Source organism: Notothenia rossii, assembly GCF_949606895.1.
Source record: "Notothenia rossii genome assembly, chromosome: 1".
Classification (NCBI taxonomy): Eukaryota; Metazoa; Chordata; class Actinopteri; order Perciformes; family Nototheniidae; genus Notothenia; species Notothenia rossii.
In genome coordinates this window covers 69426765-69450823 of record NC_136912.1, presented here as the reverse complement: position 1 = coordinate 69450823, position 24059 = coordinate 69426765, and the positions used below count along the sequence as shown (strand labels likewise).

Here is a 24059-nt window from a genome sequence, read left to right as displayed (position 1 = left end):
GGTTTAGGCTGATTTTTATTTGTTTATATATTGAATATAATGGAAGTCAACACTGATTTTAGGATATCAGATGAGACACAAACGCTGGTCTCCTGGGTGAAAGTCACATGTTTCACCCACTCATCCATCCAAACTAAATGCATCAACATTGTCTGAGAATGCAATTTAAAGGGGATAAGGCTGTTGAATGCTAAATAACACATATGTGTACAGTTTAACATCTGTGACAAAGTGATCGCTGCAGATCCAGAAAAATTATCCAGTGTGAGACAGATTTTTTTTTTTCTTGTTGTTATTGTTTTTATCGAAGCAAGCATCTATACTCAAAACAATTTGAGTAATGCAAAATAAATTACATCATAGATGTCCATGCAAAATCAATGTTGTTGCTTCATCTTTACAGTCACAGTTCTGCAGGTTTTAGATATTGGAAAGCAACATGACACTTGCTGAATTGAAACTAGGCCAATCTTTGTTTTTGTGCACTTCCTCGAAATCCAGCATTACGCAAATGACCAAATGTTGCGTTTCTGCAATTGGGGTTCAGCCAAGCACACACACACATTGAGCCCCGCAGTCTGCAGACAGGATGGCACTGTGTACACCAGACTACGCTGGGATTAAACAAGCGCTCCTGCCGCAGGCTCCCCACAGGATACCCAACACAATGGAACCCAGAACTTCAGGTCTCGATGTGACGAGCTTCCTGCAGGGTTCGCTCTTTCTGTGATGCATTTCCCTTTAAACTTACTGGCACTGAGCGTCAGTGGTGCCCAGTGCAATAGGTCACCAGCTACAGCGCCAATGTTTATGTAGGCCAGTGTTTTTATGCATGCGTGTGTATTTTCGCTCACCCACTCTCAGGACAAAGTCGTTGTAAGACTGGTAGTTGATGGCATCCAGGACGTCAAACATTTCGATGGCGAAATCTGAAACTGTGCATAAATGTGAAGTGATGGACTTCTTCACCTGTGAATCAGAAACAGACATATCAGGAAAAGACACATTGATGCACATACAGGCATGCTAACAGCCAAGGTAGGAAGTGATATTATCCTTCAGATGTGTTTCCTTTATGTGATTATACACATTGCAATCTAGGCACCAGTGGTTTTCTTTCAAAAGTGAAACCAACTTTGTGACTGACTGTTAAGTTTGCAAAAGTTGCAGAAAGGGCCCTTTTGTTTGTCAGCTTTGCAGGATTTAAAGAATTTTTACGAATGCAAAATGCACGAAAAATGGGGCGAAGCCTGCAAACTAGTTCAGGCAGTCAACTCGAGCACCAATGATACATTAACACGTGACGCACCTCGTCCCTCTTACAACCAACCAAACACATTCTCCTAAACATGCCGCTCTATTTAAGCCGCCAGGTCTTCCTGCCTCTGCCTCCTCGCTATGCTGCTGCTGCCACTGCTGTGTTCACTTGCTATTGCTACGTTCATGTTCCTGCTGCTGTGTTTCATGTTGCTGCTACTTGCCTGCCCTACCACCACCCCAGCTTCCACCTGTAGGCTCGGGGGATAGTTATCTAATCATCACTCAATGTTCTTTGTAAATCTGTGGACTGATGAGGCCCGAGCCTAGACGCCAAACTCAAACTATATGCTTCTTATAATAAACATATTAAGAAACACGTGAGTTGTCTGATGCCACAGAGGCCGGTAATCCTTCACGGAGGATTTGTGGGGTGAAACGTGACAGCATTGTAAATATCAAGACACAGGAAATAGCTACCTGCATATACTAGGCCTCTCAAAGTGGCCGTGTGCACTTGATTTTTTTTTTCAATACGCTGATTCCCTGCAAACACACAGAAAAGTTTACACGGAATCTTAATATAGCTACAACAAGTGTACCATGGAGGCAGTTGTAGGAACCAGCCCTACTGCAGCCATGTATGTACTGCCAATAGTCTTGATTTTCTCGATATCCCTGTAGCACTCCTTGTCCATCAGCTGAAAGGAGGGAACAAAATAGGTAAACAGGGGGGAAGCATTACCACCATTTTCAAATTGGAATAAAGTGTTAGTTCTTATATATCATAGGTTGTCTTGGTAAAATGTAATATTTTGGCGTGTTTGAGCCTTGAATGCTTCAAGATGCTGATTATAGATTAAAGCAGGCCAAAAGTCATCTGTAAGTAATTCCTTAATTTGGAGGACTTTCCCACCAGCAACCATAGCTTATTATGGTATGCTGCGTTGATAAACACAGTATGTTTCTGACCGTCGTGGCCACAATGTCATCTTTAAAAATGATGTTATTGAGGTCATATTGCACCAGAGCTTTACCTCAGATTCTCAAAAGGTCAACATGGGGTAAAGATATCCATAAAAACTGATTTACGATACATCATCAAGAATGTTCTCACCTCATCAAAGTCAGCGATGATCTCATTGAGCAGCCGAAGGCACTCAACGCCCATGTTGTTGCCGTCTAGCTCGATGTAGAAGTCATTAAAGTTGGCGATAGAGGCGAACAGCACTCCGACCTGAGCGTAGGACTGGTAGTACAGATCCTGGAGGGGGAAAAACAATTATTCAAAACTGCATTTATTAAATGGTTTTAGTTTCTGTCCCGATAAGTTCTGAGATATCTTCCTTTGAGATGTCTGCCTACACTAAGGAACGAATTGTAAAACAAAGTGTCCGTAACCTCGAACATTTTATTTATTATTTTAAAACAAATAGTCACACACAAAACTCAAAGTGTTCTGTGGACTATCCAGACTAACGGAGAAAGATACAATGCTTTTTGTATGCCATTTTCAAGTGCTGTCAGACACAATTATTCAATAAAATTGTACATGGGTCAGTCCTTTAACTGAACTCATATTGTACACATTAATCCTGGTAAAACTAGGCAACAGTACAGTAGGCCCACACAAACTGCAGAACACCGTTGGCTTTGGGAACACTCAAAATTACTTAAAATGATTTAATTCCCATTTAACCTGTTAAGGGGCTTTTCCCCCCCGTTTTTTTTCTCACGAAACTATGTCTCAGGGCTTCTTAAAATGTAATAAACTATTCATGTGTACTACTCATTTAACGGGAAGAAACTCAGCTAACTGAACCATTTTTACCGAAACAAAACACATGTCTCACAAGAAGCGTCTAAATGAGCCGAGAGCGAAAAAATGCTGACGCACTCTAGGTATAAATCAATCGATATACTTATCGGATATGCACAAACAAGTTTAGCTAACAAGCTGAGACTCCACAGATTCTAGAAATATAAGTATCATCACTGAGCGATTAGAACTCACGACAGACGAAGCAAATACAGACATCACACGACGTAGCTTCAGGTAGCAAAACACGGAGATATGCTCACCTTTTGCTGTTATTCTGATCAAAAACGAGAAAAACGCGGCTGAAGGTTAATCCATAGGTTAATCCAATGTGTCTGTCACTTTGAAAAAATTATTGATAATCCATAATTCCATTTTTATGTCAAAAACTGAGTTTTCATATTCGCTGCTAATGATAGCTTCCAGAGTGTATGACAGCTTCCTGTTTTTGTATCCTTGGATATGATACAAGGATACTCACAGACTGCATTGGGCGCTGACATAGGCGCCCTGTGACCATCAGATTTGACGATGCTGATTGGCTGAAATTATGTTTCGACGGCATAGTTTAAAGATAGCAACAGTTGGCTTCTGCTGCACTTGCTGCACCGCCCAGACGAGAGAGGTTAATGATACACGGGCAAGGCCAGGCAGAAAACATGTGACTTATCAGTAACTTTAGACATCGTAACACAATTGTAAACGAGATTTTATTGTAGATTATGCATTTTACTGATACCAATTATATAACATTTACCTTGTTTATTAAAAATAAAAAAATTAAAAATATTCTTTAAATATATATATTTTTTTTTTTTTTTATGTGGGAAGAGGGGGGGCGGCGACCCTAGCTCCCCTATGGGCCGGCCGCCACTGGTAACAAGGTATAATTCATATGGTCTTTACTATGGTAATTGTAATGAAAACTTCTGGAGCATGGAGTCGAAACACAATGAGACACGGAAGAGCTCGAACTTGATGACAAACACCGAAGATTTATAAGAAGAACAACTTATGCTGCAGACACAAAGTGACACAGCGCTTGACGTAACCAATTCTGAAGATTTCTCACCCAGTCCCATGTCTTTATCTCTATCAGCTGACGCCAACGGGAAGGAATAAGGAGACAAAACACTTACAAAGCAGCAAGGTTGCAGGCCTGTTATCAGCGAGAAAACTGATAAACTGAGTCAAAGTTATGGACCTTGAAAATATTTAATCAACAGTTATTAATTTTTAGTCAATAATTATGTGTTTTCCGTGTGTTTTGTCTCAGATTTATACTTGTGTTATACTTGAGCATTGGATTCATACAATGATTTTCTCACCATATATTCTACATCCAAGTTCTTAATGTGATTTTGTATTACTTGCACATAATGCATACTTTTATTGAATTAAGATGTATTTCGATGCTTAAATAGAGTTCCCATGGGATAACCAGTAGTTAGAAAAGAACATAAAAGACAGATGCATTGCAGCTGACTGTTAAGAAAATTAAAAAGAACTTCATTTTCACATTGTCTGTGAGAACAAATTCAGCATATCAGGTGCTGAGTTACCAATAAATGTCAAATAAAAGAACCAAAGAGAACTGGGACCTATTTGGTTCCATTTAAGTCCAGCAACAGACGAAATGCACCGTAGTTCCCATGCAACAAAAACAAATATTATTTTATTATGTTGGAGCGGTGAAACTTTGTATTCCTGGCAGCGCTGTGTTATGAATACAGTGTACGGTGAACTTTAGCCCAGAGGAAAGAGAGGAAGTCTTTCTATATACTGTAGCTGCGAGTGCTCACCAATGTGCCGGAAACAAACTTCCTGCTCCCAGTGTTTACTAGTCTCAGCCTCAGATGATCCCTGCACCGTCTGATGCACAGCCCTCTGATTGTTGAGGGATAAGGACCACCTAATCTATATTTTTGTTATTATTAGAAAATCACATGACAGGACCTAAACTAACAATGCATTTAACCTTATAACCTGCACTGTGTGTGCGGCCGTAGCCTATGAGTGATGCATCCATGCACATAGTGCTGCAGTGTCGTCCAGAAAGCTATTTAAAACTAAAAAGGGCCAAATTCGAATGAGAAAATAAATATCTGTTATGATGGATTCATGTCATAGACTTGATTTAATCTCATCAAATGTTCATTGATGATAATAGAAAGCCAAAACAAATATTCATCTTAAAATAGTATCTCCTGTAGCTCTGCAATAACTCTGTCAAGTAACACCGGGTGATGTCACTGTGTTGATATCGTGGACATTTCAGCTCAGGATTAAATACTTTGATATACAGACTAGGGATATGGAGTTTCAATCACAACATGTGTATTGAAAAGAAGCTGTCTATGTGCATTATGGTAAATGTAGGATCTGCATTTTTAGGAGCTTGACCCACATCTGGGACTCCTAAAACTTACAATATTAAATCACTGGTTTACATTTTCTGCAATTTTCTAAAACACTTTTAAAGTTTTCTTGCAGGTGTAAACTTTGCATCATTAAAACCCCCTTTGTGGTCAATGTTCTTGTAATTCTTGAGCTCATTCTTGAGCTCATTATGCTACCATAGTTTTTTTTTTAAGCTGTTCAATTAGGGCTTGCAAATTAAAGCTGTTTTCTAATCTTAGTTATCTTGTATTTAATGAATGCTTTGTACCATACGAACAATTATCCCTTGTGAATGCAACCATGTATGATAAATATTCACAATGTTATATATATTTGGCAATGCTAAGCTGATTTTAGAATTAATGTAAAATCAAAGTTTGCCACATTTTTGCATGAAGGATTTTGAAAAATGTATATAAATGTAATGCATATTTTAGCTTTTAACAGGATCATTTGGGTCTGCTTTGTTGCCCTTGGTTATCATTTAAAAAAGGACTGACAGGATGTACATTCATAAGTTTTAGGTACTAAATGTTGACATTGCCAACCAAAAATGTCCATACGATCAGTTTTTTAGCCTGGAGAATCTGTACACAGCGTTAGAGTTTACAAACTGAACTTTTACTCTTGAGGGGCTTTGAATGTCCTGAAAGGATGTATGTTTTCATCACTGAGAAAGGGAAGAGGGGGGCGAGGAAGGAACAGAGATCAGTGGAGGGGATGTGCATCACTCAGTGGACACAGACACACAGCTGTCAGCTCACACTCTAACCCAGTGGTTCCCAACCTGGGGGGCGTGCCCCACTTGGATCGCAGGGGGGGCGCAAGGTCTCAGATGATTTGAGGCCAAATATCATATTTAGACTTTTTTTTTTTTATTGACATTTTTTTTTTTTTACATATAATTGTAAAGCAATACATGATTGTCACTAAAAGCCTTGTCTCTACATTACAATACAATATAACAAATAATTAATTAATTAATTTGAATACAAATTCAAGTTAGTAGCTATTAAAGGCATAACAAGACAGAAATGTATAATTCTTTCTTTACTAGAAATGTTACTTCTCCCCGTAAAGTTTCCAAACCAGGCTTTTCTGGATAAGCGCATTTTTAAAACATAGTTATTGTCCATGCCGGTTTCAGTTGGATTATTTGTCACAGTTGCTCCGATCAGATCGGTCTCCTCCATTTTGTAGATTATTTATGACTTTTGAATCCACATAAACACATCGGCAAAATCCGGCTTACTTTGAGCATGTTTTAAACAGTTTAATCCCTTTGTTAATTGTTTCCACTTGCGGCGCCCTTTAATTTTCTTCATACAGCGGGCATCCAAATGAATGAATCCTGAGTCCAATAACCATAAAAGTCACTCCAATAGTGCTCCTTAAGCTTTCATCCTCCTTTAATAAAATACTTCACATTCATCCAGTTTGTGACAGTAGTTGCAGCATTTTTGAGACTTTTAAACTTTAATTACCGCTGTTGCGCCCCCCCCCCCTTGTGTGTGTGTGTGTGTGTGTGTGTGTGGGGGGGGGGGGGGGGCGCAACTTCCAACAAGAGTAATTTGGGGGGGCTCTTGGGAAAAAAGGTTGGGAACCACTGCTCTAACACATGTTCAGGTCAGGCAGCGCCCCTGTCCTAAACAGCTGGAATATTCTCCCATTGAAACACTTGTGGGGCATATGTCTTTTAAATATGGGATATGGGAAGTTCAAACAGAAAAGCCTGTAACTGTAATTTGGTTGAAAACAATGACAGATTTGAAAACATCTAGTTTTACAGCTGTAGAAGCTGGCAGTGTAAACTGGCTTTAGCACCAGCAGGCCAGCGGTAATGAGAATGACTGTGTGCATAACTTCATCACCCAAAAGATCCACCCCAAGATCATTTTTAGTTTCGCTGCTGACAGGAGTGTAAGGAAAAACACATCTCATTACACTTACGGTGTAATATCACCAAAGTTCTTAAAAATAACATGTCTAAATCAATTATTTTGTATTGATCTCACTTATGTATTTCATGCCGTTAGCAGGAGATGTCTTTATAATTCAGTGGTACTCCGGGTACTGATATAAGTAAAAAAGTGTATCAGGCGGCGCATAATACTCATATCTAGTACTCCAAAATACACATACTTGAATTCTGGTATTCTAGTATTTCTGATGTATGTATTTAAAATATAACAATATGTTATATAATATAGAATATACAATGTAAAGATATTGTTCTGTCATCATTATTGCATGTTGGAATACGTTCATATTAGCGTTTCCTTCTTAATGAATTAAAATACAATACAATATGTTGTAGCTCCTTAACAGTGAGATCATTCATATTTTTGGTTTTATTCATATATTTTCATCGGTGTATTGCTGTGAAAGCACAGGCCCTGACTTATATACAGTTAGAAGAAGTAGTCTGAATGTTTTATTGTGGAGTTAAAACAATGGTTATACTGTAGGCAACCTAAATCATTGTTGGGGGCAGGATCTCCAGATTTGTCATAGGATGAATTGAATAGGTCACAAGATGTGAACCAGAATTAAATAATATTATTTTGATTATATTTTTAGACTTTTTCCCAGTATTTTTTTTGTGTGCTCCTGTGCACTTTAACCTCTCCAGGCTTCAGGCAGGAGGGAGGATTCATCTTTCAGTGAACTGTTTGCAACAGGACATTAATTAATTCAGTAGTGAAGGGTGACAAGCAAAATCAGGTCAGGAGTTAATGATCTTAAAGTCATAATGCATATTATTTTTAAATTAAGTTTTGCCATTTGCTTTGACCTAAATGTCTGGGGGGGGTTTGACCTGAACATCAGGTTAACAAAAAGCAACTTCCTTGTTTATCAGGAAACACCGGGACGTTTTTTCTGGAATCAGATGTGTTAACCCTGTTCAGAGTCAGATTAATGCTCCTTCATGTTGGACGAGTCGTGGCATGTCTGTGATGCTCACCATGTTCCTGGGGTTTGACATGAGGAAGTGCTGAGCCACATGAGCCGGCAGCAGGTTGAACAGGATCCTCTTGTTGTCCAGCTTCACCTTCTCCATGTCCCCCCTCTCCTCCTCCGCCTAGACACCATCAAACAATTGACACGTGGACAAAAGAGAGATGAGTTGTTATAGAAGCATACAGGATGTAGTTCCAAAGTGAAACTGATGCTCTCTTGTCTAGATACAATGAACCTTTAATGTGGCTCAAAGCTCAGAGGCAGATGTAATTGCCTTTCCTTATCACTAGAGGGAGATAATGATTTGCAAACAAGACAACATTCACTGTCATTCTTAAAATAGAAACATACACCCTGTCAAGATCCACAAAAGACTGTGCAAACATGCAATTCAAACACACACTGAATTCATTGAGTATTATATATTTTTCTAAATACAACTAAACTCTTTTCCAGTGCAGTTCAGTGAGAATATTTCAACCTGTTTCGATCACAAATCATCCTTTTTGTGGGTTTTTTGTTAATTGTTTAAATAGAGATGGGTATACATCCAATTAAAAACAAACACACAAATACATTCCGCAAGAGATATGAACTAACAGAAAGTCGCATATTTTGACTTAATCAGTTATTCAATATTATATGATCTTACCCAGCGAGGAACATCGGTATACAATTAATAATTATCTACATACCAACTGTATGATCATGCCTACACCCAGGTCTAAATGAACCAACATATTTTTACTTTTTGAAGAGTCCATGTTTCAACGGTCTATAACATACTATAATAAGATTAATAACAATAATAATAAAAAGAGAGCCTAATATATACTGGATTCTTATGTAGCTAACAATATTTGTATTTAAGAGACATTTTATATTAAAATAAATAATGACTGACATTTCTGTCAATGTATTGCTGCAGTTAAATTAAGAAGAATAATACTTGATTTAGAAAATACTTAACCAGTTCATTTGCCTTGGAAACCAGCTAAAATATTCGAATTAGCATAAAATATATATAACTTTTTGTATATGCATATTTTAACATTTTATTTTGCACTTTATATTTTGTGAGTGTTGTTTTTTTTAAATTATTTTGTATGATTGGTAGCTTTACATTCCATGAGACATATCTCAATATTGACAAACCACAAGCAATTCTACTTCAGATATCTAACCCTACAAAAGAGGATTATATTTGTCCGTAAACACAATTTGGGTTTGAGTGTCTTGCTGAGACATTGAGCTGTAGCAGCAGAGCTAAGGATATACAAACTAATGCTAAATAACCAGCCAATCTGAGCCAGAAAAACCTTGTTGGAAGTTCTTCATAAGGAATAACCCCTCATAGATGCATCAAACATAACTTGATGAGAAGACTTATTTTGCAGTGCACAAGAGCCCAGTGTGTGCACAGACAAAGCTGTATGCAAGTATGAGCTGTAACAGGTGTGCTCCCTGTGCAAACTGACGTACCTGAGTAGCCCAGAGATAGTCGAGCCGCAGCTTCAGGTCCAGCTGTCTTGAATGAAGAGCCAGAGCACCAAAAAACAGCAAGGCAGCCAACACAGGATCGTACCCCCGTGTGTGGAGAAAACCTCCTCTGAAACACACACACATAAAATTAGTTTTCTTTTTCTTAGGGAAATAAAAAAAGAAATTAAGAAAAAATACAAAATTGGACAATTGGAAAAAAACTCTACACATGCAGTTCGTGTCTAACCCCACAGCTTGGCGATAGCCGCTGGTCTCCATGACGACGGTGTAGGTGACAGAGAGCAGGAGGAGCAGGATAATCTTTGGGAGCGAGGACACCCGGAGGTAAGGGACAAGAGTGAGGGTGCCGGCCACACAGGACAGCAGGCCGTAAGACATGTTGGAGCAGGCTCTGTCCGCCTCGGTGCTGTTGGTGTCCGCGAGGACCTCCTCCACTGTGAGGCTGAAGTTTGACACCACTCTGCTCCAAGGAACACAGACCACCTGGAGGAAGGGAAAGAAGAAGGTGGTGGGTTATTAGTGTCACAAACCATATGTCACTTTTGGGTTGAGTTTCAAAATGGTATATACATAACTGATTTTGCAATAAACAAAGAAAGCTACAATTTTAAAATGGATAAAATAGTTTGAAGGTAGAGTTAGTCTGCAATAGAACAAGGCTGTTAAATTAGCGATTGGAGTTTAAAAAAAGAAAATAAACCCTTTTCTGCTGCACTATTACAATCATTACTAAAACTCATGGAAGTCAATGTTCGCTTCAACAAGATAATTTAAACCAAAATAGTGTCTAATTGTACCTAAACATAGCATTGTCATTGTTCTTTCAATATTATGGTCCCCATTAGCACTGGTTGCAACACAGTCTCACGGCATTTCGTGTTATAGCCACAAAATGAATCTATTGATTCGTGTTCACCAACACAATTTCACCATTTATTTCGTGTCACACAGAACGATTTTAAAAGCAATATAAATAATAACAAATTAGAGAACGATTTTAGAAGTAATGTATTTCTATTGGTAGTAGGCTATGTTTCGTGCCTGCGCCAAATAATAACAAATTAGAAGGAAAAAAAGATGACTAAAAATACAGATTTCAGTATTCTGAGGCTCTGAGCCCCATTTATTTTCCTCGCAGACAGCAAAAAAACTCCAACATTATACAATTTAAAATAAAAGGGATAGGGTTAGGCTTAGGGTAAGATATTGAGTAAGAAAATGTTTTTATGAACCACACAGCTTCTGGTCTTCCAAGACCCGACCGGACAAAAAGACGTGGTGCAGGCACGAAATATACTACCAATAGAAATACATTGCTTTTAAAATCGTTATGTGTGACAAATTTTTTTTTTTAAATCGTGTTGGTGAACACGAATCAATAGATTAAATTAATTTTGTGACTATAACACGAAATGCTGTGAGACTGGGGCACACAAGCAAAGCAATTAAGTATTGTGAGCATGGTAGTATGCTAACGTTAGCAATTAGCTTTAAAGCACTAATGTGTCTTCAATTTTTCAAAACAATCTTTTTAAGACATCTATTCAGGCTCTTCATTAATAAAAAACAATAATTCAATAATTATACAAGCCAATATTAAAGAATTATCAAAGTCTAGCAGGGGCTATCTCTTCGCTACACCGCTGCTGCTACACCTTCTCTTTATATGTCATTTTACACTAAGAGTAGTCACACACCCACACACAGTTGAGCCTGACAGAGTTCACGGGTTGATGCTGACACCAACCAATTTGCGTTTAAAATATTTTAATTAGTATTTTACATTTGAACAATAAATATTGTATTCTTCCGAGACTGCGGCAGCATCTACTCGGCTGTGACTGTCAACTCATTACAGCAGAGACTTCAAATAAAAATTAAATCATGACACTGTTTCTACACAAATGCTTTGTTCTGCATAATGCAGTTGGAAGTTTAAGAAATTGTCAGAAATAAATACATATTTTTTATTACATTTACATGCACACTAATGGTTTTGATTATGGGGGTATGACATTGATAAGAAACATAAAGAAACCTGGTTTTTCATGTCGCACTATGCATCATCTTATAGATATTTGATCATCTACAATGGAGAAGTCTTGTCTCTGATTAAAGGTCCCATGACATGGCCATTTCTGCTGAACATAATTCCATTGTTGAGGTCTGCTAGAATAGATTTATATTGTTGAATATTTTGGAACATTCAACATTGTAAATCTATCCAAAATCACATTGGTTTCTCATACAGCATCACTGTATAGTATGTGTATTCACTCTCTGTCCTACACGGCTTGTTGGAGCTCCTGCCCCCCCCTCCCTGTGAGCCAGTGTGCTCTGATTGTTCAGCTCACCCACTCTGTTCTGATGAGTCCACCACTGTTACAGCGGAACATCAGTGATTATGTGTTACAATGGCGTTTGTTAGCAACCAGAAAATGACACCAGTAATGACAAACAGATGAGAATGCTGCATGGGGTCTGGGTGCGGTGTTGGCTGGACGTTGCAGGGCTCGCTGCTCCGCCCTTTGAGGCTCGAGGAGCGGACAGTGTGAGCTGTATTACTGGTGTCGTTTCCTGGTTGCTGCGTGGGGTCTGCGAGACAGTGAAACACCGCGGAACTCAGCCTGAGCACACACACGCACGCACGCACGCACGCACGCACGCACGCACGCACGCACGCACGCACGCACGCACGCACGCACACACACACACACACACACACACACACACACACAGCCAGGCTGTTCGACACACACAGTTCGCCACACACTCACAGCCTGAGAAAAGATAAGGCTGAGTGAGTGTGTGTGAGGAGCTCCACGGATTGGTCCATTTGGACATTACGTCACTGTGACCAGGAAGAAAATAATGGAAAAATAAAAATCTCCAACGAGGCGTTCTGGGGCAGCATAGACAGGTCTTTTCTGTGTTAGAATTTTACTCGCTTTAGGGTGTACTTTGAGGGTTTGTGACTCTGCAGACCGTTTACATGCATAAAAAGCTACATAACACACAAGGGGACGGGTAATAACCTGAAAAGCATGACATGGGCCCTTTAAGATGTTAATCTAGGTTGATCAACACACTTTGATCAATAAGTAAATGCTAAATAAACACTTTTTGAAATTACTCAAAATAGTTGAAAACGATCAAAAAAATGTATCTTTGATCGGGGAAATCCGGATCTTTGTTAAATACTATTTTTATCAAACCAAAAATATGTTCACCAAAGGTCTATTTAATTGCATGTTCTGGAGCTTCGACTGTATTTCTTGGTCTACCTTAAAGAATAAACTTAACATAATTTTTTCTCAGTGGTGGAAAGTAATTAAGTACATCTACTCAAGTTGTGTACTTAACTTTCTTTTTTTACATATTTGTACTTTAATTAAGTGCTTCTTTATACTTCTACTCCACTTCATTTATGTTAACACCCACAGTTACAAATTCTTTGTATACAACAAACACATGATGTGCTGAAGGTAAAATGCAGTAATGTACTACTAATCTACACAGCATGTAATTATTCTGAAACGAGGCATTGTGCAGAATGAATACTTTTATGGTTTGTACTTAAACTACATTTTGATGCTAATACTTTTGTACTTTTACTTAGTTAGTTAAAACAGAACAACGCTATCCACTAAAAAGACAAAAAAGTTCAACTTAACTCAAGTTTTTGTTCTATCTGTCATTGCCGTGTTTTCAAGGTCACACTTTCACACTCAACTTTTTTTAATTTGTTTCAACCTATGTCAATCGTGTTTAAAAAATGTTTTTAAATGTAATACACTGTACACAACTGCACACACTTACCACACAGGCCTGGGTAACAGAGTATGTGAGCAGAACGAGGAAGACACACAGCACTGTTCGGATCTGGATGGTGAGGCAGCCCGGTTGGCACTAAAACCAGAGGAAGCAGGGAAAAGGGAGGTTGGGAAAAAGAAGGAGCAAGTAAAGGAAGCACCTGTTTATCTACCTCAATAGCATTTCATTTGGACAATTCATTAGCCAGGAATGGAAATGAAATGAATGAGTTTTGTGTTGTGGCTCATTACACGCAGCTCCATTAGAGGAAATGCTTAAAGGATATGATGACAGTTCAATGTAGCATGATAACACAGTGTCATATAAAGGGTATGAAGAATAAAAAGAAGAAAAGATGGCACGGACACTCCAGCCCCCAAGTATGCAGTATGAGAGGAAGTACTCAGATCTTTTATAAAGTTAACATTGGAAATACCAAAGAGTATAAATGCTCAGTTTCAAATAACAGTTCTGCATTGAAGCAGCTAATTTAAGATCAATGTATATCAAAAAAGTAAAGTAAAAAGTACAATATTTCCCTCTGAAATGTAGTGGAGTAGTATACATAAGTATGCATTATGCCTTATATAAACTGTGTGCTGAGAAGGTAACTAACAATCACACAGTTTTCTTAAATATTTATCTTTATAATCTTTCTTTTCCAGAAGTTAGTTTAACCAAGAAGTTGAGTTTAGAATAAAGTGCAGATAAAGTCTTTGTGACTTTGAACAGACAATTTGTGTTTTAAAAGGTGAGTATGCATCCAAATGGTCTGTTTAAAGAAATATAGTGCAGAGACAATTAAAAGATAAGACTAAATGGGCACCAAAATTGATCATCATCTACTTGTTTAAGTCGTTTAAAAAGCAAAAAGGCAAAACATTCACTACTTCTACCGATTTATTTGTAAGCAATTTGGCTGTTGAACTTTCGGAAATGATGTAGACACATTCATCTCATAAAAGAATGTTGTAGTCATAGTGTTAAATTCCTGGTTGAAGCTACAATCCTCATCTTGGTACAACAACACTAAATGTGGCATTTCTATTGTAAATATAAGAACTTGTTTTTCGATATCGCAGCTCTTACTGTTCAGAGCACCTGATGCTTTTATTTTGCAACTCTCAAGAGAGTGCTATCACGTGAGAAAGGGCTTCAGGGCAACCTAAAAAAAACATGGAAATTAGATAGTATCCAGTTCCCTCATCTCAAAGTCAACTATTTGTTTTGGTTAGAAATAAGGACTGTGGTTAATAAAAGCTGAAGACATGTTCACGTTTTGTTCTATGACATATTATTCAATGTCAATACATTTCTTCACTTTTGAATGTGAAAGGTGTAAAATGGTCTGTTTCTAACAAAAATCACACTAGATTATTAACCGTCATTAAATCAAACACGAGTCTGTTTTTAAAGTCAACTTTTTAACTTTGCTAATTGCATTTATTTTTCAAAAATCAAAGAGTGACATTAACATGAGAAGATTATGCTGTTGAATAAAACATGTCCGTTTAATAAATGTGTTTTTGTCACAGGTCTTATTTCCTGCAATATTTGAAAATCCAATGGAAAATCCCATTGGCTTTTGTCGAGGGAGCCCTTCTGATGATAACTTCTGGTTCCTCTACAAAAATACATTACTACTGCACTACTCCATAAACAGAGTCAAGTCTCTGAGCAGCAGCATGTGGGAGGAGCTGTAGGATTCCTACCTGAACACTGGTGAGATGCAGGTACATGACACAGGCCACGTGGAAACACACACACAGCACCAGCAGCAGCAGCACCAGCATCCCCCTGAGAGAGCAGAGGAGAGACCAGAGTGAGAAGGGCTTTCCCACTTTTCCACTGACTGCAGTAAAAACACCTTCCTTTTTAATTGTCACACCAGAGCACGACCAATCCAATTACAAAAAATTGACAAACTGCAAATGTGGAGGAGTGTGTGTTCGTGTGTACGTACTGTGGGATCATTAGCAAATAGATAAGGCCAAACAGTGCAGCAAGGATCAGAGAGAGAACCACCGCGCTGATGAAATGGTCATCATACACCTGGTGATACTAAGAAACGACAAACAAGAGAGGAAAAGTCAACATAGGAAGCTTCGATCCATTATTTTATGTGTATCTGGTTCTAGGTAAGATTCGGTCAAATACCCTTCTCCATGGAAAATCATGACCATGTTTTAACACCAAAGTTTGACATTGTGTAAGAACATTATTTCCAATGTGATGATCATCACTTTGCGCCCATTGCAAGAATGTTTTTCTTCATAAAGACTAACATAAGTAAGTGATTGGCCTGAACATTTTAAGGTGTATTGAGCACCTCACAGTGCTAAACAACAGGGCCATCTCACACATCGCAACTACAACAGAACTGGACATCACAGTCCAACTCAGTCAGTACCTCGCCCCACTGCCACACGGGCGTGAGTACAGAACATTGAAATATAAAAGAGCTCGATTTGGATAAAGCTTGTTTCCTGCAGTCATTGCTGCCTTAAATAACAGGCCTCGCTGAATGTAACTGCCATGTGTGTTGCTATCTGTTATTGTCTATTTTATTATGGTTGTTTATATATTGTGTGTATATTGTGTACATGTACAGTTCTGTGAAAATGAATTTCCCCCTCGGGACAATACATCTAATCTAATCTTAGCAGCAAATACTCCAACCTTCAAGACAATTACTAAATGCAAATATAGCATGATAATTAACGCAGCCCCAATCAGGGTGAAAATGGAAGGGAAGTCAAGTTTTTGTACCTCTGATATCTTAGTCTTAATATCGTTTTGTTGGTGGCAAGGATGGGGCTTTTTAAAAATGTGTGTAGGGTTTTAATTATTCTGCTACCAGTTCTAATGTAAAGATCACACACACACACACACACACACACACACACACACACACACACACACACACACACACACACACACACACACACACACACACACACACAAACACACACACACACACACACACACACACACACAAACACACACACACATACACACACACACACACACACACACAGGGCCGGCCCTAGACTTTTGGGGGCCCTAAGCGAGCTTTGGCTTGGGGGCCCCCCTCACTCTAGCGCGTTCTCAATACACACAACACGGAACCAACTTTTGTCTTATGATGTTAGAATGAGCACACATATTGTATAAATAAGCATGTAAACACCGTGGACCTAACATCCTCTAGGGGGGGTCCTCATCTCCGCTAGGGGGGTCCGGGGGCATGCTCCCCCGGGAAGATTTTTTTTAAATAATGAAGTTAAAAGCATCAATCTGGTGCACTTTGAGAGCAAAATTAAGAGATCTATGGATACATCTCTCAACATCCATATGAAACAGAACTGTAAACAGATTTTATTTTTCTTATATTTTACAAATCCCTCCCCTTTTAAACTGTATTCTTGTTTTGTCATATAGTATTTCACAACTGTTTTTCATTTATTCTCTCTGGCTGTCCATCTCATAATGTTCACATAGAAACTAGCTGTCAATAGGAATATCATTCAGAATAATTATAATTTCATGAAAAAATCTGTCACAAAAAGAGGTTGCACATTTAAATTCAGGTGTTGTTATGGCAACGTCAGTGGCCAAACAGCCACATTTACTACTGCAAATACGTTCAAACATGCTGTCGACACGTAAAGCAGTGGCATGCCACAATTTCAGCTGACCTTTTCTCAGAAATACTGTCACATAACATCATTTCATTGCTAGGTTGATGCTTAGCTAAGCTAACTATGAAACACTTTAACTGACAGAACTCAGTATCAACTGTGTACTGTAAGGTAGCTTCTAGCTTCATGTCGAACAGTAAGTCGACATTTTCCAGAGAGCTTTCTTTGAAATCACCAGGTAACGCTAAAAAACATTACATTTAGATTGTATGACAAAAGAGGTTTCTCAATAATCAAATTTCCCCTCCTCGACTCCTATCCTCGACTCCTCTCCTCGAGACTTGGTGCCGCCCACAGGAGATGCGAGCGGAGGACTGAGGAGGGGAACCGAGGAGAAAGGAGTGGAAGCAGCAGGCGGTTAGAGAAATGAGAACTCCTCTCCTCTGAGCGGTCATTTTAAAGAGACGTCCATTAATGATGACAGGAGGCACAGCAGCCCTCTGTCTGATGGACAGATGTGTTCATGACGACTTATATATATTTACTTTTAATTCATTGACAGTGCGGTATAATGAGACAATAACAGGCTACAGATACGGACATATACACACACACATATATTTATATAAATATATACAATTTCAGAATAAAACAAGTATGAGAGCACTCTCATAATAACGTAACACAATCAGAGACTGGATACCCTCCCCCCCCCCTCTCTCTGGTCGCTGAAATGGGGAATTGAAATTACGGGCCAAAAGTTGTACAAGTATTAAAAGTAAGCATAGGACACCAAACCAACTGAGACCCGTCTGTCCGCCGCATCTACGCACTGTACAACACACACACTGTACCACACACACACCTACACACTGTACCACACACACCTACTGCTCCTAAAGCATAATCAGGCTACAGCCGTTGTATATTTTATTATGTGAAGCACTAAATGGTCTTAGAAAAATATCGACTCTCTGTTTGTAGATATCTACTAAACTAAAGCAAATAAAGAGAGTAGGCCTGTTATACTGAGTGATATATATTATACACATTGCTCTGCTTTCTGCACGGACCTCACAGCTGTTCTCTCTGTAAACATCGCGTTGCGATGAAAGCAGTTTCTAAAACAATATCCAAGGGATGCATGCAGAGCTGTCATTGGCTGAGATAAGTCCGGCCGTGCGTCACGCCTCCACCGTTCCCGGAAATGCATCCGTGGAGGAGCTGTGGAGGACCCATCAGTGTCTCCTCGGTTAGAGCTCCTCCAGAGAGCCTCCTCGACACTCGATGCTCGGTCCTCGGAGTGCATTTAGAGAAATGAGATGTCCTTCAAAATGGCGCGCTGAAATTCATTTCCGGGTCACTACCGGAGGACCGAGGAGTCGAGGAGGGGAAATTTGAGTATTGAGAAACCTCTTAAGTATTTATTTAATATATCTGGCTAGCTATAGCTACTTGCTAACGGTTTAGCTTACCCCCGCGATTCGAAGTAACTTCAACGTAGCTGTAATTTATGCTTTGCTTACATGTTCGCATATCTTGGAAGTTTACTGACATTTACATACCATTCTCATGTGTGAGCCACCACTTGAGAATTGTCGTCTTTTTTAAGAAAATATGTTCTTATGTCCATCTTCAAAAACTCTGAGTCCGACTGACAGTTTAAACATTGTCACAGCTCACAGGATAGGTACCTGTCAGCCAATAAGACAGATGTTTATTTCCATTCAACTCTCTGGTTGGTCTAGTCAGTGTCTTGCCTATTATATGATTGACTCAATAATATAATACATTACTTTGAGAGTAGGCAATCTAGGCATATTAACAGAATTAATTAAACATACTTTTCACGCCGACGTGTACTGAGATTATTATTATTCTTTTTTTCTTTTTTCTTTTTTTTACTAAGGGCCCCTAGCGGCCGCTTATGTCGCTTAATGTGTCGGGCCGGCACTGCACACACACACACGCACGCACGCACGCACACACGCACACACGCACACACACACACACACACACACACACACACACACACACACACACACACAAACCCATCCAGGGCCGGCCCTTGGCATAGGCAGTATAGGCGAATGCTAAGGGCGCACCAATCAATGTGTGTGTGAGAAAAAAAAAAAAAAAAAGTTAGAAATTTAAAAAATATTTTAATTTTTTATTTCATAACAACACAATTTCCCGATTTTGGATCAACAAAGTACATCTTACTATCTTATACTAACAGAGCTACGCCTATATTGCGTACAGCGCCCATACACTATGGTGCACCCCCCCCAAAATCAAGTTGAACCGCCCCAGCCCCAGTAAAAACCAGAGGTTTATGTGAAATAGTTATTTTTTTGAAATCATGGTTTTAGTGTGCAATTATAGGTTTTCATTTTGTATTTGTGTTAATTTAAAATAAATCAAACTCCCAAAAAACGTATACAGCTTTTATTAACATTGGAATTTACTGTGGGGGGAGAGCTTTAGAGAGCTCTCTCCTGAAAGACTGAGAGGCTCTGATAACCTCAGCTCAGTGAGGTAAAGGCACACCTTTAAATGATCATTATAGTTATACAAAAATAAGAGAATAGATTTTCATCTATTCTCTTATAGTATAAAATACTATATGACAGTAAAAAAAGTTGTTATTAATAGAATACAGTTTAAAAGGGGAGTGATTTGTAAAATATCCATAAATAAGAAGAAAATCTGCTTACAGTTCTGTTTCATATGGGTGTTGAGAGATGTATCCATAGATCTCTTAATGTTGCTCTCAAAGTGCACCAGATTGATGCTTTTAACTTCAATATTAAATAAATGCCACAACCGTGCATGCATGCGCAGGTCATAGTGAGTGTCTGCTTTTTTGGGGGGGGGGGGGCGCCTGCTAAAATCTTGCCTAGGGCAGCAAATTGGTCAGGGCCGGCCCTGAACCCATCCCTGTTCTGTGTCTCCTTTATGACTCTACCCACGCAGACACAGGAGAAAGATATCACGTGTGCCGCTCAGACGTTCCCAAATCATTATCTGCACCCCCTCCTGAGAGGGTGGGTGGATTCCTCACACACACACACACACACACACACACACACACACACACACACACACACACACACACACACACACACACACACACACACACACACACACACACACACACACACACACACATGCTGATGCGTGGGAGAGAGGGAGAAAGGGGAGAAATTAGAGACTGAGAATAAGATCGGGTGGGGGGCTGCAGTCACGAGGCATGATGTTGTGTGATGAGGAAAGTATGCATTTGTAAAAATAATCCGAGTTTCTTTGCAGATGTTCAGTGAGTGATTCCTCACCCTACGCTCCCTGTCTCTGCTCCTGTAGAACAGGGTGATGTAGTTGAGGTCTGTTGTCTCGGACTCGGTCTGCCGCGCCTCGATGAGCCGCCCGATGTAGCGGTTGACTCGTGTTCCCGGGGAGTGCTGCACGGCGGCGGCTGAGGAAGAAGTCCGATTTCTCAGCTTATCTGGAGCAGTCCGCAGGGCTCTCCGCTGTCAGACAACAAGAAGACAACACAATCAGTCTCTGCAGAGGCAAGGCCTGGCTGATGTGCGACAGCTGGCTGGTGTTGTGAGGAATACCAACGCAGAGTTTGTGAAGTCAGCATTTCACCACTGTAACATTCACAAACATCAGTGGAAAACAGATGAAAAGCATCTGTGAGGCTGCAATGCATCAAACACTAAATTGTGTGATGTAATTTGGACAGATAACATAATAGATCATCATCCTCAGTCGGGTTGATTTGTTTGGCTTTACCACTTAAACTTTTGAGGATTCAGAGCTAAACTGTTGGCTAAAGTAAGTTCAAGTTAATGGTTGTAAAATAAGTCAACGAAGGCTACAAGCATTGGCTAAAATACAAATTGACTAACAATGCATAAAAAAAAGAAAGAAAAAAAAACTATGTCTAAAATGACTAAAGGAACCGAAAAATGAACTTCATAACCTGTGGAATCTGAACCTTTGTCTGAGGTCACAACTTATAGGGTGTTATTGACTTAAATATGATAGCGGACTGGGAGCTAATGCAAGGAATGTATGGTGCCTTTTAATGCGTTTGCATAAAGGCATTCTGCACAAATTGTAGATGGGTGAAGTTCAAGTGTGAGGGATTAAACATTTATGTTAACAAGTTAGAACGTAAATGCATGGACACATTTCCTCTGGAAAGAGATACAAAGTTTCTAATTGTTGATAAATGATAAATATACCTACAATTTATGAAGCCATTTAGGACATCTCAGACCGTTGAAACATTATTCATTTTAAACACTTTGTTTATAGGCTATAGCTGACATGTAGCCTTCTTGTTATTGCTAAATGTGCAAAGGTGTAATTAATTATATTAATATCTGTTCCATTTAACTGTCCCTGTAAGTAGCCAGCATTGACACGACCAGAGCCCTGTGACAGGAATTCCCGAATAGAAAACAGTGATGATAAATAAAATAAAATACACCTGTGTATGAGGGCTCTGTCACACCTAGCTAGTTCAACTGATATAAATAAGGCCTTGGCATGTTATGCTCTTAATGCTGCTGCTACATGATTTCATTTTCTACGCACAGTAGCTACTGTATGTGAGTATATATCATGTTGCTTATTCTGACTATTAAAACAAGATGTACTGTAGCTTAAGGTGCTTTTAGACAAAGCTGAAAGCTAAAACGTTAGCAAGTCAACATGTCTACAGTTAGCATACAGCATTTAGCATGTGACATTTATTACTTCCGCATGTTCAACCCAGTCTCACGGCATTTCGTGTAATAGTCACGAAATAATATATTGATTCGTGTTCACCAACGCGATTTCCCCATTTTTTTTGTGTCACACAGAACGATTTTAAAAGCAATGTATTTCTATTGGTAGTATGTTTCGTGCCTGCACCACGTCTTTTTGTCCGGTCGGGTCTTGGAAGGCCAGAAGCTGTGTGGTTCATAAAACATTTTCTTACTCAATATCAAGCCACGATTATTGTTTTTATTTTAAATCGTATCATTTTTGCCGTTGGTGAGGAAAATAAATGGGGCTCAGAGCCTCAGAATACTGAAATCTGTATTTTTTCAAATCTCTTTTTCCTTCTAATTTGTTATTATTGACATTGCTTTTAAAATCGTTCTGTGTGACACGAAAAATCTTGTTGGTGAACACGAATCAATAGATTCATTTTGTGACTTTAACACAAAATGCTGTGAGACCGGTGTCAGTACCATATGTGCTCGGCCTACCATATGTGTTTGGGTTCCGTTTCGCTTACCAATTACGTCACGCATTGGCTGTACGGCAACCCAAGAGGTAATAATAATAATTCTTAAATAAAACAGGAAGTTAACCTAAATAAAATTTAAGACACTGCAACAAAAGTAACAAAAACAATGTAGTATCTTTTACCGTTTCACAGAACACAAATTGGGTTATTTGAATAATTATGTTTACACTGGTGACATTTACGGGACACAATTCATTGTGTTATATAGTGTGTGTTGCACCACGGACGAGTTAGTGAGTGCACCTGTGTTGTGTTGTCATTCTAGCTTGTGTAGCCTGTATACAATATCATCCTGCTTTGCTGTAATGTGATGGAAAATAAAGTGTGGTGTTCCATACTAAACACGCCGCCTCCGACTCCCATTCATCGGCTCTACAACACTGTCGATTGTTCTTTTTTCACATTCAAACATAAAAAATAACAATCAACATTAATCTGAATGAGGCAGGTGATTTATTATCATTACAACGTAATTTCCCGATCATTTAAATATGAATATGGTGAAATACATTCTTACAATAAGGGAGAAATTGATTTAACTCCTGTTTGACCATAACTGTACATTTATTTCTCTCATTCGTCTTTGATCAGACCCCCGGTATACCCTAGTCAGCGCCCCTAGTTACACCAATCAGCGAGCGATTACCGTGCAGCCAATCACAACGCGTGACGTCATTGGTAAGCGACGGACCCCGAACAGATCTGGTAGCCCAAGCACATATGGTACTGACACCGGGTTGGCATGTTAGCCCGGTTTTGTTAGCATGTTATTATGTATGATATCAAATAGTGAAATAGCTAATTGAAAAAAAGTAACGTTATCATTTTAGACAACCACGGAAAGTTTAGCACATTACCTTAACTTTTAATCAAACGTGGTAACAAGCTACAGCAATGTTGTGTGTTTACAAAGGCTAAGCATTCATTTAAAACTAAAACTAAGCTAACACTTATCTGATTTTTTTTTTGCATGTTTACCCGTTTAAAGTGGACCTATTATGCTATATTGGACAAATATATTGTAGAGCCATACCTATACAAAACATGTCTGTGAAGTGTTTTGCTTAAAATACCAAACAGATCACCCATTGTAGCCATGCCTCATACTGCTCATACACCCCACTTTTGCAGCCCTGTTAGAGAAACGCAGACTTTGGGTCCTTAGCTTGAAAACAAATAAAAGAGGAGACGGAGCTAATGCCTGATCAGAATTTTACCGGAGATAAAGTTAAATTCTGCTGTGATAAAACGCCATCCTGTTCTAAACCACATCAAAGATTATTTCTGAAACAGTATGGAGCTCAAATGCTTTTTCTCTTGCAGGTTTATCACAAGGTGAGTTCCTTTTTTTATT

At 39.0% G+C, this 24059-nt stretch overlaps 1 protein-coding gene and 1 long non-coding RNA gene across 5 annotated transcripts in view; one reads left to right on the top strand and one right to left on the bottom strand.

The window, feature by feature from the left end:
• The window catches only part of adcy1a (adenylate cyclase 1a), a 55970-nt gene that overhangs the window by 7419 nt on the left and 24492 nt on the right, over nt 1-24059 (bottom strand). For 2 of the 3 annotated variants that reach the window (XM_079687079.1, XM_079687080.1), the window contains exons 9-18: nt 20730-20924; nt 15717-15814; nt 15466-15550; nt 13760-13849; nt 10167-10423; nt 9920-10046; nt 8442-8558; nt 2375-2521; nt 1860-1958; nt 855-969 (exon numbers count right to left, since the gene is read on the bottom strand). In XM_079687079.1, coding sequence (XP_079543205.1) covers nt 855-969; nt 1860-1958; nt 2375-2521; nt 8442-8558; nt 9920-10046; nt 10167-10423; nt 13760-13849; nt 15466-15550; nt 15717-15814; nt 20730-20924 — 1330 coding nt within the window. The remainder of the gene's footprint in view (nt 1-854; nt 970-1859; nt 1959-2374; nt 2522-8441; nt 8559-9919; nt 10047-10166; nt 10424-13759; nt 13850-15465; nt 15551-15716; nt 15815-20729; nt 20925-24059) is intronic. The other variant, XR_013809250.1, reaches the window with a different exon arrangement.
• LOC307043122 overlaps nt 23828-24059 on the top strand; it is an 18286-nt gene continuing 18054 nt past the window's right edge. For both annotated transcript variants that reach the window (XR_013809287.1, XR_013809288.1), the window contains exon 1: nt 23828-24040. This is a non-coding gene — a long non-coding RNA (uncharacterized lncRNA). The remainder of the gene's footprint in view (nt 24041-24059) is intronic.